The 19,036-nt window shown below is 48.2% G+C and overlaps 1 protein-coding gene across 1 annotated transcript in view; it reads right to left on the bottom strand.

The window, feature by feature from the left end:
* The window catches only part of LOC121553389 (leucine-rich repeat-containing G-protein coupled receptor 5-like), a 62,918-nt gene that overhangs the window by 10,872 nt on the left and 33,010 nt on the right, over window positions 1-19,036 (bottom strand). Inside the window, exons 4-11 of the mRNA XM_045219150.1 lie at window positions 16,194-16,265; window positions 7,113-7,181; window positions 6,888-6,959; window positions 1,858-1,929; window positions 1,117-1,185; window positions 471-542; window positions 166-231; window positions 1-52 (exon numbers count right to left, since the gene is read on the bottom strand). The exon at window positions 1-52 is cut by the window's left edge and continues 20 nt beyond it. Of these exons, the coding sequence (XP_045075085.1) occupies window positions 1-52; window positions 166-231; window positions 471-542; window positions 1,117-1,185; window positions 1,858-1,929; window positions 6,888-6,959; window positions 7,113-7,181; window positions 16,194-16,265 (544 nt within the window). The remainder of the gene's footprint in view (window positions 53-165; window positions 232-470; window positions 543-1,116; window positions 1,186-1,857; window positions 1,930-6,887; window positions 6,960-7,112; window positions 7,182-16,193; window positions 16,266-19,036) is intronic.

Genomic DNA, 19,036 nt, shown 5'->3' with positions numbered 1-19,036 from the left:
CCCCTGAAATGTGTCTGCTTGCAGCTCTTCAATCTCATTGTGGTGCAGATCACTATATATATATATAAAAAATACAAAAAAAAATAAAACAACGGAAACAGTTTTTATTCCATAGCCACGGCTCATATGGTTTTATAAGGCTTCTCTGGTTGCCAAGACACTCACATTTTCTGAATCTTCTCACATCCTCTGAAGCTTGGCAGAGACTGGATCATGTTGTAGGACAGATCTCTGTGTGAGGGGGACAGAAGGGAGATACTCTGTCTTTTCCAATATGTCACTTTTAAAATCAGATTTTATTATATTAAAACATTTATATTAAAATATGTATTATTTATTATTATTTTAGATTAACAGAGGGCATGATGCTCTTTGGGAGTATATGCCAGGTTATTGTAAAGCAGTTTGTGATAAATGTTTTTTTTGTTGTTGTTGTAAATTATTCATTGATTGATGATTGATTGACTCACAGCACTTGCAGGTTGGGTAGCTGGTCACACACAGTGGTGGGTAGTGATGTGATGCGAGCTCCAGTGATGGTCCTACACAGAGTTCAGAGAGGTCAGATGATATTATCACTGGATCTGTGTTAAAGCTTTGTGAATAGATTAATTCACTGTCTGTGCAGACATTCCGTGTGGTAGTTTGTTGAATAATGTCCTGATACGTGCCTTGGTATATTCACACTAGTAGAACTAAGAAACAGTTATTAATTCAAAACCCCAACACTAACACTAAGGAAACCCAACAAGTCTCAATGTAAATGACAACTCCGCACAGACCACACTACACCAACATTGGACAAAATAATAATCATTCATTTGTATTTTGGGGCTTTAGGTTCAAATCCCGGGAAGACCAGCATGTTCCTGATTGCAGGTCACATGGCCGGTTACGACAGCAAACGAACTGGGAGTCGGGCAGGTTATAACAGCAAACAGTACATTTCAAATATGAAAAATTCCATGAAATTATTTGGTTGGACTGCAAAACTAGGGCATATTTATTAGTGTTTGTGAGCTCTAAAACTCATTTTCTGTGTGAAAATATTTGCCTGACATTGGGTTAGAACAGCAAATAAGGGTCTGCGTCTGAATGGTTGGGTGTTGGACTTACAGGCTCTCAAGACTCTTGGTGCCAGTGAGGTCTGGGAACTCTGTGATTTCTGCTGCACCATTCAGAGATCTGGATACAAAGGATGAGAGCGAGAGAGAGCGAGAGGAGAGAGAGAGAGAGAGAGAGAGACAGAGAGAGAGACAGAGAGAGAGACAGAGAGAGACAGAGAGAGAGACAGAGAGAGAGAGAGAGAGAGAGAGAGAGAGAGAGAGAGAGACAGACAGAGAGAGAGAGAGACAGAGAGAGAGACAGAGAGAGAGAGAGAGAGAGAGAGAGAGAGAGAGAGAGAGAGAGAGAGAGAGAGAGAGAGAGAGATGCATTAGAAATAGGAGAGAGAGAACCTTTCCATTTTTATTTTATTTATTTCCCCTTTATTTAACCAGGTAAGCCAGTTGAGAACAAGTTCTCATTTACAACTGCGACCTGGCCAAGATAAAGCAAAGCAGTGCGATAAAAACAACAACACAGAGTTACATATGGGGTAAAACAAAACATAAAGTCAAAAATACCACAGAAAATATATATACAGTGTGTGCAAATGTAGCAAGTTATGGAGGTAAGGCAATAAGTCCATAGCATCCATGATACTAGTCTGAAGTGTACAAAGTTAATGTATATATCATAGATATGGCTTCACGGCAAGAATTCACCCATTGAACTTCATATAACCTTTATTCAAACATACAAATTGTTTTTCAATTTTATACCAAACTAAAGTTAGTGTTTGACTGTTTGACTCACAGTGTCCGCAGCTCAGGGAGGTGCTGGAAGGCCGACTGGCCAACAAACTGGATGGGGTTGTCGTAGAAGAATCTGTTTGAAGACAGAACACGGTGTAAACCCAGGCAACGGGCCAGACAGACACAGAGGTTCACATTGTAGCACGTCTGTCCTCTCCGCTCTGTTCTGCTCTGTCCTGTCAGACAGGACTAGGAGAGACAGGACGAGGAGAGACAGGACTAGGAGAGAGACAGGGTTAGAGAGAGACAGGACTAGGAGAGAGACAGGACTAGGAGAGAGACAGGACTAGGAGAGAGACAGGACGAGGAGAGAGACAGGACTAGGAGAGAGACAGGACTAGGAGAGAGACAGGACTAGGAGAGAGACAGGACTAGGAGAGAGAGACAGGGTTAGGAGAGAGACAGGACTAGGAGAGAGACAGGGACTAGAGAGAGACAGGACTAGGAGAGAGACAGGGTTAGAGAGAGACAGGACTAGGAGAGAGACAGGGACTAGGAGAGAGACAGGACTAGAGAGAGACAGGACTAGGAGAGAGACAGGACTAGGAGAGAGACAGGACTAGGAGAGAGACAGGGCTAGGAGAGAGACAGGACTAGGAGAGAGACAGGGTTAGAGAGAGACAGGACTAGGAGAGAGACAGGACTAGGAGAGAGACAGGGTTAGAGAGAGACATGACTAGGAGAGAGACAGGACTAGGAGAGAGACAGGACTAGGAGCGAGACAGGGCTAGGAGAGAGACAGGGCTAGGAGAGAGACAGGACTAGGAGAGAGACAGGGCTAGGAGAGAGAGACAGGGTTAGGAGAGAGAGACAGGACTAGGAGAGAGACAGGACTAGGAGAGAGACAGGACTAGGAGAGAGACAGGACTAGGAGAGAGACAGGGCTAGGAGAGAGAGACAGGACTAGGAGAGAGACAGGGTTAGGAGAGAGACAGGACTAGGAGAGAGACAGGACTAGGAGAGAGACAGGACTAGGAGAGAGAGACAGGGTTAGGAGAGAGACAGGACTAGGAGAGAGACAGGGCTAGGAGAGAGACAGGACTAGGAGAGAGACAGGACTAGGAGAGAGAGCAGGACTAGGAGAGAGAGACAGGGCTAGGAGAGAGACAGGACTAGGAGAGAGAGACAGGACTAGGAGAGAGACAGGACTAGGAGAGAGACAGGGTTAGGAGAGAGACAGGACTAGGAGAGAGACAGGACTAGGAGAGAGACAGGACTAGGAGAGAGACAGGACTAGGAGAGAGACAGGGTTAGAGAGAGACAGGACTAGGAGAGAGACAGGACTAGGAGAGAGACAGGACTAGGAGAGAGACAGGGTTAGGAGAGAGACAGGACTAGAGAGAGACAGGACTAGGAGAGAGACAGGACTAGGAGAGAGACAGGACTAGGAGAGAGACAGGACTAGGAGAGAGACAGGACTAGGAGAGAGAGACAGGGTTAGGAGAGAGACAGGGTTAGATAGAGACAGGACTAGGAGAGAGACAGGACTAGGAGAGAGACAGGACTAGGAGAGAGACAGGACTAGGAGAGAGACAGGGTTAGGAGAGAGACAGGACTAGGAGAGAGACAGGACTAGGAGAGACAGGACTAGGAGAGAGACAGGACTAGGAGAGAGACAGGACTAGGAGAGAGACAGGACTAGGAGAGAGAGACAGGGCTAGGAGAGAGACAGGACTAGGAGAGAGACAGGACTAGGAGAGAGACAGGGTTAGAGAGAGACAGGACTAGAGAGAGACAGGACTAGGAGAGAGAGGGTTAGAGAGAGACAGGACTAAGAGAGAGACAGGGTTAGAGAGAGACATGACTAGGAGAGAGACAGGGCTAGGAGAGAGACAGGACTAGGAGAGAGACAGGACTAGGAGAGAGACAGGACTAGGAGAGAGAGACAGGGTTAGGAGAGAGACAGGACTAGGAGAGAGACAGGACTAGGAGAGAGACAGGACTAGGAGAGAGACAGGACTAGAGAGAGACAGGGCTAGGAGAGAGACAGGACTAGGAGAGAGACAGGACTAGGAGAGAGACAGGGTTAGAGAGAGACAGGACTAGGAGAGAGACAGGGCTAGGAGAGAGACAGGACTAGGAGAGAGACAGGACTAGGAGAGAGACAGGACTAGGAGAGAGACAGGGCTAGGAGAGAGAGACAGGGTTAGGAGAGAGACAGGGTTAGAGAGAGACAGGACTAGGAGAGAGACAGGACTAGGAGAGAGACAGGACTAGGAGAGAGAGACAGGGACTAGGAGAGAGACAGGGTTGGAGAGAGACAGGACTAGGAGAGAGACAGGACTAGGAGAGAGACAGGACTAGGAGAGAGACAGGACTAGGAGAGAGAGACAGGGTTAGATAGAGACAGGACTAGGAGATAGACAGGACTATGAGAGAGAGACAGTGTTAGGAGAGAGACATGACTAAGAGAGAGACAGGATTAGAGAGAGACAGGACTAGGAGAGAGACAGGGTTAGGAGAGAGACAGGACTAGGAGAGAGACAGGGTTAGGAGAGAGACAGGACGAGGAGAGAGACAGGGCTAGGAGAGAGACAGGATTAGGAGAGAGACAGGATTAGGAGAGAGACAGGACTAGGAGAGAGACAGGACTAGGAGAGAGACAGGATTAGGAGAGAGACAGGACTAGGAGAGAGACAGGACTAGGAGAGAGAGACAGGACTAGGAGAGAGACAGGACTAGGAGAGAGACAGGGCTAGGAGAGAGACAGGACTAGGAGAGAGACAGGATTAGGAGAGAGACAGGACTAGGAGAGAGACAGGACTAGGAGAGAGACAGGGTTAGGAGAGAGACAGGACTAGGAGAGAGACAGGGTTAGGAGAGAGACAGGACTAGGAGAGAGACAGGACTAGGAGAGAGACAGGACTAGGAGAGAGACAGGACTAGGAGAGACAGGACTAGGAGAGAGACAGGACTAGGAGAGAGACAGGACTAGGAGAGAGGCAGGGCTAGGAGAGAGACAGGATTAGGAGAGACAGGACTATAGGGTGGGCTAGGTGATGAGGTGAGAAATATTTAAAATGGTCAAATGATCCGTTCCACATCAATCCAATCTAGTGGTGAAATAGTTTTGGCTCTGCTCTGCTCTGCCCGGACCAGGCTGTAGCCATGTCGTTAACTCTGGGCTTGGAGGGGAGGATGGATGGAAGGATGGAGGGAGGGAGGATCAGGAGAGCTAGATCTTTCTGTGCTCAACAGGTATTTGGCTCTGTCCGGTAATGTGCTGCGGGCCGCGGCTAGGAACAATGAGGTTGGGATTTATAGTGGAGGAGAATCTGAACAACAGAGTTCGGGGTGGGTTGGACGTAAATAAAGTTCAACAAGACATCGACCTTGGGAGAGGGTGAATATCTTAAAGGACCACTCTGCTCAGCTTTACAGCAAACCAAGTGGTGGGGCTAACAAGTTGTTGTTTTTCAAATTAAGGATTGGGCCTTTAAGATGGGGAAGAAGGTTCTAGCGCTGGATTAGTCCAGCAGTCATATTAACATGTGGCAGGAACTGGTATAGCTGGAGGTGCTGGAAGGCACCAGCAGATCAAGGATCAAAGTGTGGAGGAGAGAGAGAGAGAGAGAGAGAGAGAGAGAGAGAGAGAGAGAGAGAGAGAGAGAGAGAGAGAGAGAGAGAGAGAGAGAGAGAGAGAGAGAGAGACAGAGAGAGAGAGACAAGAGAGAGAGAGAGAGAGAGAGACGAGAGAGAGAGAGAGAGAGAGAGAGAGACAGAGAGAGAGAGAGAGAGAGAGAGAGAGAGAGAGAGAGAGAGAGACAGAGAGAGAGAGAGAGAAAGATCAGCAGAATTCTAGGATCAGGGTAAAGCTATGTTGGCTGGCTAACTATGAAGATATCGCCGCCCGGACGCACTTTGTTCTGTTCTGTTCTCCTAGCTGAGACGCTGAGGACATGGAGTTTCACGCCAAACCGACAATAAGCAAAAACAGAACATGGCTGGAATTTTTCTTTTTAATAAAACTATCTCACGGAATGGAGAATATACACTATATATACAAAAGTATGTGGACACCCCTTCAAATTAGTGGATTTGGCTATTTCAGCCACACCCGTTGCTGACAGGTGTATGAAATCGAGCCCACAGCCATGCAATCTCCATAGACAAACACTGGCTGTAGAATGGCCTTACTGAAGAGCTCAGTGACTTTCAACGTGGCACCGTCATAGGATGCCACCTTTCCAACAAGTCAGTTTGTCAAATTTCTGCCCTGCTAGAGCTGCCCCCGGTCAACTGTAAGTGCTGTTATTGTGAAGTGGAAACGTCTAGGAGCAACAACGGCTCAGCAAGTGGTAGGCCACACAAGCTCACAGAACGGTACCGCAGAGTGCTGAAGCACGTATCGAGTTCCAAACTGCCTCTGGAAGCAACGTCAGCACAAGAACTGTTCGTCTGGAGCTTCATGAAATGGGTTTCCATGGCCGAGCAGCCACACACAAGCCTAAGATGACCATGTGCAATCCAAGCGTCGGCTGGAGTGGTGTAAAGCTCGCCGCCATTGGACTCTGGAGCAGTGGACGCGCGTCGTGAGACTGAGGTTACCACATATGCTGCAGCCGTTGTTTGGACATTTTACATATATCATGCTAAACGGACTACGCAAGTTTACGGGGAAATTACAAAGCAGTCAGAAGAGTTAGGGTTGAGGAAAGACCTCTGGATTGGTTCTCAGAGGAGAGGAAGGAAAACCCCTCGGTGCACAACAACATCTAGGGCTAGGTACACAGACCTGGGTTCAAATACTATTTGAAATCATTTAAAATACTTGACTGAAATTGTCTGGCTTAAAGGAACTAATGGAACAGTCAAAAGGACAGCAAACCTTGCCCATCTGACACTCCAGGCAGACTAGAGTAAACGCTAAAAGTATAGGAAAGATTTCAGATCGTATTTGAACCCTGGTCGGACACACACCCGCACACACACCCACACACAAAGACAATGGGTTGTAGTGAAGCCAGCAGGGATCTCTTAGCAATAGCAGCAGCGTGGTTAGTAGCAGTTTGATTAGTGTTGTTGACCTACATTGTCAGGAGAGTGGGGTTTCCAGTGAAGGCATGCTCAGGGATGGACTTGATGTTGTTGCTGTGAAAGCCCCTGGAAAGTGAATATTAGAACATATGGTTGAAGGAGGTTGCAGACCAGAGGGGGACTGAGGACAGGACAGGGCAGAGGTCAGGGGTCAGGGGTAAGGGGTCAGGGCAGCATTAGCACCGCTGGATGTAAAGACATATAGACATGCATACTCACAGCTCCTTCAGGGTGCTCAGTGCTCTGATTGCAATAGGGAACTCTTCCAGGTTGTTGTAGTTGAGATCTCTGTCAGGGGAAGGAGGGAGGGGGAGGTACGGAGGGAGGGAGGGAGGGAGGGAGGGAGGGAGGGAGGGAGGGAGGGAGGGAGGGAGGGGGGAGGGAGGGAGACAAATAGAGACATGATTAGAGTTACTGCTATGATCATTTATAAGAATTAGAGACATGATAACTGCTATGCCATTACAATTAATGTGGCTTTTTATTCAATGTCCATCCTATGAAAATAGGGCCGGTTTCCCGGACCCATAATGAATCCTACTCCTGGACTAAAAAGGATGCTCAGTCCAGCAATTGGGTTATTCTAGGTCTGCGACACCAGCCCATAGGGTATAGTCAGTATTGCCTTATTGCAGTGTTAGCTAGCTGTTATCCTTGAGTTAATTCTTTACTTTATGGCAGTTGAGGTTGACATAAACAGTCCATAGAGACGTGCTGCTGACAGACCGACAGACAGACCTGAACCACACCATGAGAAAACTCCACAATGGCCCCCTATTCTAAACCAAGACCCTCCAAACACAAAGACACTTCAGTCAACCAAGCAAACATCAACTGGGATCTAAGCCGGACACAGGGGCCTTGGTTGCCCCCACACCCAATAGTCGACTAAAACAGAAACACCCAATAGTCCACTAAAACAAAAACCCAATAGTCGACTAAAACAGAAACACCCAATAGTCGACTAAAACAGAAACACCCAATAGTCGACTAAAACAGAAACACCCAATAGTCGACTAAAACAGAAACACCAATATTCCATTAAAACAGAAACACCCAATAGTCGACTAAAACAGAAACACCCAATAGTCGACTAAAACAGAAACACCAATATTCCATTAAAACAGAAACACCCAATAGTCGACTAAAACAGAAACACCCAATAGTCGACTAAAACAGAAACACCCAATAGTCGACTAAAACAGAAACACCAATAGTCCATTAAAACAGAAACACCAATAGTCCATTAAAACAGAAACACCCAATAGTCGACTAAAACAGAAACACCCAATAGTCGACTAAAACAGAAACACCCAATAGTCCAATAAAACAGAAACACCCAATAGTCGACTAAAACAGAAACACCCAATAGTCGACTAAAACAGAAACACCCAATAGTCGACTAAAACAGAAACACCCAATAAAACAGAAACACCCAATAGTCCAATAAAACAGAAACACCCAATAGTCGACTAAAACAGAAACACCCAATAGTCGACTAAAACAGAAACACCCAATAGTCCAATAAAACAGAAACACCCAATCGTCGACTAAAACAGAAACACCCAATAGTCGACTAAAACATGAGCAGAAACACTAAAATAGGAAGGGAACAACTCAACTTTACCCGACCGACGGTGTGAGAGTTCCACCCAGACCAAGGCTGCTTCCCAAATTGCACTCTATTCACTATATAGTGCACTGCTTTTGACTAGAGCCAGTGCACTATAAAGAGAATAGCAATAGGGTGCCATTTGGGACGTAGATGCTATCTGTGTTTCCCAGGGTCTCAGAGGAAGACTAGGGGGAAATAATAATCCACCAGTCACCTTCCTGCTACAGAGTTCATCAATGGAACCAACAACCATCCAACAGGGACCCATTCATTCACGGCAAGTTGTTACTTAACGTTTTCCTCCCGTGCCGATGAGGCCGGGGTAAACAACACTGTGTTTCTCACCAGGAAGGCTTCCTGTTTGTAAACTCCTAGTAACTGCCCTAGAGGGGCTAGAAGCTAGACTGTGAGGCCCTCAGGCAGACCTGGGTTCAAACAGTACTTTAAATCTTTCAAAATACTTTCAGCGTTTGCTTTAGCCTGCCTTGGAATGCCATATGGGCGGGGTTTGCACTTTTTGAGGCATTTCAATTGGTTCCATTGCAACAGAAAAAGCTCAATCAAGTCCAGATAAAGTATGTGAAATTATTTCAAATACTGTTTGAACCCAGGTCTGCCCTCAGGAATGGCCTCTGCATGTCAGGCCTTTCTCTTTCCTGTCTGAAATGATATCTCCCCTGTTTAATTTATAGAATGTTGAAGAAAGGGGGAAGGAGGGGGGAGGAGGTGATGGCAGTATTTCCTGTCTTCAAACAAAGCGGACTGTGAGAATGTTTTGACTGGCGACCTGCGTCCCGCCCTGTGACGGGTTATAAAACAAAACCAATGAACAAACAAAACCAGACACAACACACAAATGGCATATAGGTTACCATCACAACGGGAACAGCAGAGTCCGTGTCAGACTATTGTGCAGCTTTTCTCCTCAGAATACACACAGACAACTGGACAAACACAACTTTGTTCACTTTCTATGGCACTCTGAACGAAACATCCTGTTACCGAAACTAATACATGATATACTCTCTCTCTCTCTCTCTCTCTCTCTCTCTCTCTCTCTCTCCCTCTCTCTCCTCTCTCTCTCCCTCTCTCTCCCTCTCTCTCCCTCTCTCTCTCCCTCTCTCTCCCTCTCTCTCCCTCTCTCTCCCTCTCTCTCCCTCATCATCATCATCATCAGTGGGCTGTGTTCAGGTCTTCCACCTGGTTTCTATTAGAGTTAGTGATCCCTGTCTGGGGCGCAGGTGGCTCAGCATCACAGGAGCATTAGACCAGACAGCCTGCCTGCCTCACTGTTTAGCCAGATGCACTCCAACCCTCCTCAACGTCAACACAGTGGAACAAACTCAGAGATTGTGAAAATACCATTAAATTGAAATTGCTTCAATGTGGGCCCAGAGAGACAGAGAGAGAGAGAGACAGAGAGAGAGAGAGAGAGAGAGAGAGAGAGAGAGAGAGAGAGAGAGAGAGAGAGAGAGAGAGAGAGAGAGAGAGAGAGAGAGAGAGAGAGAGAGAGAGAGAGAGAGAGAGGGGGGGGAGCCTACAGCAGCACCTAGATCTTCTGCACAGATTCTGTCAGACCTGGGCCCTGACAATAAATCTCAGTAAGACAAAAATAATGGTGTTCCAAAAAAGGTCCAGTTGCCAGGACCACAAATCAAATTCCATCTATACTCCGTTGCCCTAGAGGACACAAAAAACTATACATACCTCGGCCTAAACATCAGCGCCACAGGTAACTTCCACAAAGCTGTGAACGATCTGAGAGGCAAGAAGGGCCTTCTATGCCATCAAAAGGAACATACAATTTGACATACCAATTAGGATCTGGCAAAAAAACACTTGAATCAGTTATACAACCCATTGCCCTTTATGGTTGTGAGGTCTGGGGTCCGCTCACCAACCAAGAATTCACAAAATAGGACAAACACCAAATTGAGACTCTGCATGCAGAATTCTGCAAAAATATCCTCAGTGTACAACGAAAAACACAAAATAATGCTTGCAGAGCAGAATTAGGCCGATACCCGCTAATTATCAAAATCCAGAAAAGAGCCGTTAAATTCTATAACCACTTAAAAGGAAGCGATTCCCAAACCTTCCATAACAAAGTCATCACCTACAAAGAGATGAACTTGGAGAAGAGTCCCCTAAGTAAGCTGGTCCTGGGGCTCTGTTCACAAACACAAACAGACCCCACAGAGCCCCAGGACAACAACAACAATACAATTAGACCCAACCAAATCATGAGAAAACAAAAAGAGAATTACTTGACACATTGGAAAGAATTAACAAAAAAACAGAGTAAACTAGAATGCTATTTGGCTCTAAACAGAGAGTACACAGTGGCAGAATCCCTGACCACTGTGACTGACCCAAACTTAAGGAAAGCTTTGGACTATGTACAGACTCAGTGAGCATAGCCTTGCTATTGAGAAAGGCCGCCGTAGGCAGACCTGGCTCTCAAGAGAAGACAGGCTATGTGCACACTGCCCACAAAATTAGGTGGAAACTGAGCTGCACTTCCTAAACTCCTGCCGAATGTATGACCATATTAGAGACACATATTTCCCTCAGATTATAGAGATCCACAAAGAATTTGAAAACAAACTCAATTTTGATAAACTCCCATATCTATTGGGTGAAATACCACAGTGTGCCATCACAGCAGCAAGATTTGTGACCTGTTGCCACAAGAAAAGGGCAACCAGTGAAGAACAAACACCATTGTAAATACAACCCATATTTATGTTTATTTATTTTCCCTTTTGTACTTTAACTATTTGCACATTGTTACAACACTGTATATATACATAATATGACATTTGAAATGTCTCTACTCCTTTGGAACTTCTGAGTGTAATGTTCACTGTTAATATTTTATTGTTTATTTCACTTTTGTTTACTATCTACTTCACTTGCTTTGGCAATGTTAACATATGTTTCCCATGCCAATAAAGCCCTTAAATTCAAATTGAATTGAATTGAGAGTGAGAGAGAGAGAGAGCGAGAGTCTGTCTGTCTGTCTGTCTCTCTTGGGAAAAACCCGGTCGGGTCGATATCCCTTTACAAGCCAGGTGATAGTATACCACCACACCATTTGGACAGAGAGTGGCCCCTTGGATTAAGACACCATTTGGACAGAGAGTGGCCCCTTGGATTAAGACACCATTTGGACAGAGAATGGCCCCTAGGATTAAGACACCATTTGGACAGAGAGTGGCCCCTTGGATTAAGACACCATTTGGACAGAGAATGGCCCCTTGGATTAAGACACCATTTGGACAGAGAGTGGCCCCTAGGATTAAGACACCATTTGGACAGAGAGTGGCCCCTTGGATTAAGACACCATTTGGACAGAGAGTAGCCCCTTGGATTAAGACACCATTTGGACAGAGAGTGGCCCCTAGGATTAAGACACCATTTGGACAGAGAGTGGCCCCTAGGATTAAGACACCATTTGGACAGAGAGTGGCCCCTAGGATTAAGACACCATTTGGACAGAGAGTGGCCCCTAGGATTAAGACACCATTTGGACAGAGAGTGGCCCCTAGGATTAAGACACCATTTGGACAGAGAGTGGCCCCTTGGATTAAGACACCATTTGGACAGAGAATGGCCCCTTGGATTAAGACACCATTTGGACAGAGAGTAGCCCCTTGGATTAAGACACCATTTGGACAGAGAGTAGCCCCTAGGATTAAGAGCTAATCATGGCTCGGGCTCCCAGTCTCCCTAGTTCGTGGGAGGTTGTTTGGTCTGCCTGTGCATCTCTCCAACAGGAGGGGTCAGGGTTCAGTATTAGAAATCTGTGCTGCTGGCACGCTGCATACAGAGGCATCCTGTTACACCCTGCCAGAAGGTCGTCTCTGTATTGCAGTAAAAACCACTGAGAGAACATGTGTATGCCGGTCGTTCGTTCGGTCGTTGTGTACGGACAGCAATAATTACAGAGCCCTGCTCCCCGCGGCCACACACAGAGTCAGAGGCCATGTCCCAAATGGCACCACGTTCCCTTTAGAGTGCACTACTTTTGACCAGGGCCAATAGGAATAGAATGTTATTTGGAACGCAGCCAGAGACACACTGCAGCAGGAAGAACATAGAACCTTTTTCAAATGAATAACGGACGTTTGCGTGTTAGAACTCAGGTGCCAGGGTTCAGTTGGAGAATATAAATGTGGATTTTTGCTTTGTTTAATTCCCTCACTCAGACATCCGTCATGTAAACGTTGTCATATTTGCGGCTGGGTTAATTAAACAGAAACAGACTGATACTTGACGGCTAAATAAACGCCGTACTACTAAGCCAGGGAGTGTTTAAGGTACACTATAGTATTCACATTTCTACCAGATCAGATACGTCTATCCAGTAAAGGTTTCTCATCTCTCTCTCTCTCTCTCTCTCTCTCTCTCTCTCTCTCTCTCTCTCTCTCTCTCTCTCTCTCTCTCTCTCTCTCTCTCTCTCTCTCTCTCTCTCTCTCTCTCTCTCTCTCTCTCTCTCTCTCTCTCTCTCTCTCTCTCTCTCTCTCTCTCTCTCTCTCTCTCTCTCTCTCTCTCTCTCTCTCTCTCTCTCTCTCTCTCTCTCTCTCTCTCTCTCTCTCTCTCTCTCTCTCTCTCTCTCTCTCTCTCTCTCTCTCTCTCTCTCTCTCTCTCTCTCTCTCTCTCTCTCTCTCTCTCTCTCTCTCTCTCTCTCTCTCTCTCTCTCTCTCTCTCTCTCTCTCTCTCTCTCTCTCTCTCTCTCTCTCTCTCTCTCTCTCTCTCTCTCTCTCTCTCTCTCTCTCTCTCTCTCTCTCTCTCTCTCTCTCCATTATGTCATTTATGTAGCAATACAATGGAGCATATATACTCACAAGAGTATGTATTCTGCATATAGCGATAACTCTGCTCTTCAATAAAACATATTTGAAATATTTGTACTACGGGCAGTTAGTTTTCCATGTTGTTTTGGATGGTACCAGGGAGAGAGTCCTACTCTGGCACCCATACACACATGCCACCATCAATTTAACATCCAACGCCTGTGTGTTTTTAAGGTATACGAACTATACACTTAGTTTTCCCATGTTGTTTTCGGAGAAGCAGCCAGGATAAAAGGTCCTATATGTAATTCTATGGGGGGGTGAGCTCTAGGTTTGGATGCTCATGTGACGAACGGCCCTTTGCTGTGTGGACATGTAAATGTCTAACCATTATCAAAATGACAAATGGATAAAAGAGGTTTGTAAGGACGGCAGGCAGGGGGTTAATGAATAGCTCCCAGTCCCTGGAGCTGAATAGATCTCATGTGACACATGGAGAGTTCATGTGTGTGTGCTCCTCACCTCCCCGCCGAGCGGAGACAGAGGGGACAGAGACCCCTCCCTGAGGAGAATATGCCGGCTGTGTCCAAGCAGCTGCTGCCATTACTGATACACAATTCTTTATTGGGGGGAGGAACACCCCCACATCCCAACAATCTGGAATACTCACACTGGTGGAATTACCCACGTTTCAGAGTTACCCACAAGTCTCTCTGTTACCCACACGTCTCTCTGTTACCCACACGTCTCTCTGTTACCCACACATCTCTCTGTTACCCATACGTCTCTCTGTTACCCACACATATCTCTGTTACCCACACATCTCTCTGTTACCCACAAGTATCTCTGTTGCCCACAAGTTTCTCTGTTACCCACAAGTCTCTCTATTACGCACACATTTCTATGCTACCCACAAGTCTTACTGTTATCCACAAATCTCTCTGTTACCCACAAGTTTCTATGTTAACCACAAGTCTCTGTTATACACAAGTCTCTCTGTTACCCACAAGTCTCTCTGTTATACACAAGTCTCTCTGTTATACACAAGTCTCTGTGTTACCCACAAGCCCCTCAAAATGCAAGCTGAATTAACATGTAAAAGCCATGGGAGTGTGTGACTTTTGGAGGGAATCTCCTAAAACTGAATATATTTAACTACAGGACAAAGCATGGGAATTCCTTTAATGAATCAGCCAGCCAGCCAACCAGCAAGCCAGCCAGCCATCCAACCAATGGCTTCTGGTATGCTTCAGAGCACCCAGACCCAAAAACATCTATTTATGCATGTGAATGACTTTTAGTCAGACAAACCATTAACTGAGAGAGAGAGAGAGAGAGAAGAGAGAGAGAGAGAGAGAGAGAGAGAGAGAGAGAGAGAGAGAGAGAGAGAGAGAGAGAGAGAGAGCGAGAGAGAGAGACAGAGAGAACCAGAGAGAACCAGAGAGAACCAGAGAGAACCAGAGAGAACCAGAGAGAGCGAGAGAGAGCGAGAGAGAACCAGAGAGAGAGAGAGAGAGTGAACCAGAGAGAGAGAACCAGAGAGAGAGAGAGAAAGAGAACCAGAGAGAGAGAGAACCAGAGAGAGAGAGAGAGAACCAGCGAGAGAGAGAGAACCAGAGAGAGAGAGAGAACCAGAGAGAGAGAGAGAGCAGTGGCCCACTTCTAGAGGTGTAAGGGAAACCCTCTGTGTTGTGTGACTGTCATGCGGCAAAAGAAGGAGAGAGGGAGGAGGAGGAGGGAGAAGAGAGATGGAGGGAGGAGGAGGAGGGAGAAGAGAGATGGAGGGAGGAGGAGGAGAAGAGAGATGGAGGAAGGAGGAGGAGGGAGAAGAGAGATGGAGGGAGGAGGAGGGAGAAGAGAGATGGAGGGAGGAGGAGGAGGAGGAGGAGGAGAAGAGAGATGGAGGGAGGAGGAGGAGGAGGAGGGAGAAGAGAGATGGAGGGAGGAGGAGGAGGGAGAAGAGAGATGGAGGGAGGAGGAGGGAGAAGAGAGATGGAGGGAGGAGGAGGGAGAAGAGAGATGGAGGGAGGAGGAGGAGGAGGAGGAGGAGGGAGAAGAGAGATGGAGGGAGGAGGAGGAGGGAGAAGAGAGATGGAGGGAGGAGGAGGGAGAAGAGAGATGGAGGGAGGAGGAGGAGGAGGGAGAAGAGAGATGGAGGGAGGAGGAGGGAGAAGAGAGATGGAGGGAGGAGGAGGAGGAGGGAGAAGAGAGATGGAGGGAGGAGGAGGAGGAGGAGGAGGAGGAGGAGGAGGAGGAGGAGGAGGAGGAGAAGAGAGATGAGGGAGGAGGAGGAGGAGGGAGAAGAGAGATGGAGGGAGGAGGAGATGGAGGGAGAAGAGAGATGGAGGGAGGAGGAGGGAGAAGAGAGATGGAGGGAGGAGGAGGAGGAGGAGGGAGAAGAGAGATGGAGGGAGAAGGAGGAGGGAGAAGAGATTTGGAGGGAGGAGGAGGGAGAAGAGAGATGGAGGGAGGAGGAGGAGGAGGGAGAAGAGATTTGGAGGGAGGAGGAGGGAGAAGAGAGATGGAGGGAGGAGGAGGGGGGAGAAGAGAGATGGAGGGAGGAGGAGGAGGAGGAGGGAGAAGAGAGATGGAGGGAGGAGGAGGGAGAAGAGAGATGGAGGGAGGAGGAGGGAGAAGAGAGATGGAGGGAGGGAGGAGGAGGAGGGAGAAGAGAGATGGAAGGAGGAGGAGGAGGAGGGAGAAGAGAGATGGAGGGAGGAGGAGGGAGAAGAGAGATGGAGGGAGGAGGAGGGAGAAGAGAGATGGAGGGAGGAGGAGGAGGAGGAGGGAGAAGAGAGATGGAGGAGGAGGGAGAAGAGAGATGGAGGGGGCAAATAATCTTCAAATGGCAGTAGTTGTGTCCATGTTAATGAGAGGTGAACTTACAGAGTCTCCAGGCTCTGGAGGCCGTCAAAGCACTGCGTTCCCAGGGTGCGGATTCTATTGTTATTGAGATGCCTGCAGAGGAACGCAAAGAGAACAGTCAGACAGACACACACACACAGCCCGGGACAGGACAGCTGATTGGCTGGGGATCGGAATCAAAGAAAGGGGGAGGGGGATTGGAGAGTGGGGAGAGGGTGAGGGAGGGGTGAGGAGGAGGGGGAGGGTGAGGGAGGGGGTGTGGAGGAGGGAGAGGGTGAGGAGGAGGGAGAGGGTGAGGGAAGGGGTGTGGAGGAGGGAGAGGGGTGAGGAGGAGGGAGAGGGTGAGGGAGTGGGTGTGGAGGAGGGAGAAGGGTGAGGAGGAGGGAGAGGGTGAGGGAGTGGGTGTGGAGGAGGGAGAGGGTGAGGGAGTGGGTGTGGAGGATTGAGAGGGTGAGGGAGGGGTGAGGAGGAGGGAGAGGGTGAGGGAGTGGGTGTGGAGGAGTGAGAGGGTGAGAAGGAGGGTGAGGGAGGGAGTGTGGAGGAGGGAGAGGGTGAGGAGGAGGGTGAGGGAGGGGGTGAGGAGGAGGGAGAGGGTGAGGAGGGTGAGGAAGGGGGTGTGGAGGAGGGAGAGGGTGAGGAGGAGGGAGAGGGTGAGGAGGAGGTAGAGGGTGAGGGAGGGGTTGAGGAAGAGACAGAATGGGGGAATCCGCTCCCTTGTTCCCTTGTTCCTCCCCAAGGCATCACTCATTACATAAATAAATAAATTAGTGGCACTGTATAGGAAATGTGAACATGAGACGAACTTCAAATGACAGAGACTTGCATATGATTAGACAGAGCAGTGTGGAGGGATGTGGAGGGATGTTGCTATGCAGAAACACCATGAAACGTAACGCTAAACTGAGACTGACACAGAACATAATGTGGAGGAAGAGAATCAGTCCTTTTGACCCGTTCAATTACTATGAAATGAAGCCTTCTGGGGAAAACCAATCAACAGGCATGGTTGGCAGTAACTGCTGCTCGTTGTTTAATGGGACCGCTCTGTCAGCTCTCTGGAACTGGAAGTGGCCAGCTCTGGGAGCTGTGTAGTAGTAGTAATGCTAGTGTGAGTTGAGGCTGTGGACAAGGGGACTTGTGGTCAGACCAGGGGTTCAAACAGTATGTGTTTTCTTTCACACGTTTTAGCTGCTATTGATTAAGAAAGCCTGGAACAATGGAACCAATGATATAGTTCCAAGTGAAAATCCAACACTGCAGGCAGGCAAGCTAAATCAAATGCTCAAAGCACTTGAAGGAAAACAAATACTATTTGGACCCAGGTGTGCTGGTTTGTAACCTGTCACTCTGCAAGGATCCAGGGCGCTGGGCTTAGGTCCTCCAGTCTCCCGTCACCCCGTCTCCTGTCCTGTCTCTTCCATCTCCCCAGTCTCCCTTCCATCTCCCCCCTGTCTCCGTCTCCCTTCCATCTGCCCCATCAACCTGTCTCCCTTCCATCTCCCCTGTCTCCCCCGTCTCCCTTCCATCTCCCCCTGTCTCCCTGCTGACCGCCCACAGCCCTGAGAGAGGAGTCCAGTCTACCACTGCCACGTCAGGGGATTGACTACAAGCCCTCTCTCTCTGCTTCTGATCTCTCTCCATATCTCTTCTATCTCTCCTTCTGTCTCTGACCCCAGGGCACAGTCAGCCCACAAGCTTCTCAGAGCCACTGTGCCAAGCTGGTGGGGGGGGGAGCGAGAGCGCGAGAGAGAGAGAGAGAGAGAGAGGGAGAGAGAGAGAGAGAGAGAGAGAGAGAGAGAGAGAGAGCGGAGGAGCCACAATGGGCTTGGTGTTGCCTGTTACTGAGTGATGCTGGGAGAGGATTTGGGATGGTCTGGAGGTTCTTTATAGGGTTAGGGAGAGAGAAAGTGAACCAGTGTGTGTGAGGCAGAGAGTGGGGGGGTGGAGGACAGACTGATCAGGATATGTGTGTTTAGGAGAGAGTTTAGGAGATGGATGCAGAGAGAGAGAGAGAGAGTCTGTGTGTCAGTGTAATGTCAGTGTAGTGTCAGTGTAGTGTCAGTGTAGTGTCTGTGTAGTGTCTGTGTAGTGTCTGTGTAGTGTAGTGTCTGTGTAGTGTCTGTGTAGTGTCTGTGTAGTGTCTGTGTAGTGTCTGTGTAGTGTCTGTGTACGAAATAAAACACTTGTGAAATGGAATAGATAAATGTGCCAGACATCTCCATGAGCTGCTGAAAATATGGCATAGAGGATATGTATCTACCCCTGAGTGTGTGTGTATGTGTGTGTGTGTGTGTGTGTGTGTGCGTGTGCATAGAGAAGAGGGCTCAGTGTGTGTGTATGAATGTGGGTTGGTACGGTGGGGGTTATTACGAAGCCTTGGAAGGGGCAGAGATCCAGCCTAGACCGGGTCTGCTGTGGAGAGCGGATGCCCCTGGGCACCAAGATCTTTGTGGCGGACGGAAGTTTGCCAGGAAAACAATCAGCCCCATCCCCACATCTCTTCTCCTACCCTCTGCCTGTCTATCTGTGCTGCCTACCCTGGACACGGTGAATCAGCCCTGTGAGCTTCCTTCCTCCCTCCCAGGCTCTTAGGCCTGGCCGCATCGCATGGAGACCAAGACCAACACACGGTCACACCGGGACAGACAGACAGACACGGAGGGAGGCAGGGAGGCTGCTCAGAGCCACTGGGGATCAAACACTGGGGCCCAAATGGCACCCTATTCCCTATGTAGTGCACTACCTTTGACCAGGGTTCATGGGATTCTGTAGTGCACTACATAGGGAATAGGGTGCTATTTCAGATGCAGCCTGGGACTGAGACACTGGGACTGAGACACTGGGGCTGGGACACTGGGGCTGAG

This window comes from Coregonus clupeaformis, unplaced genomic scaffold (assembly GCF_020615455.1).
Source record: "Coregonus clupeaformis isolate EN_2021a unplaced genomic scaffold, ASM2061545v1 scaf2097, whole genome shotgun sequence".
Lineage (NCBI taxonomy): Eukaryota > Metazoa > Chordata > Actinopteri > Salmoniformes > Salmonidae > Coregonus > Coregonus clupeaformis.
Note: the sequence above shows the minus strand (reverse complement) of the source record. Positions and strands in the feature narration are given on the sequence as shown.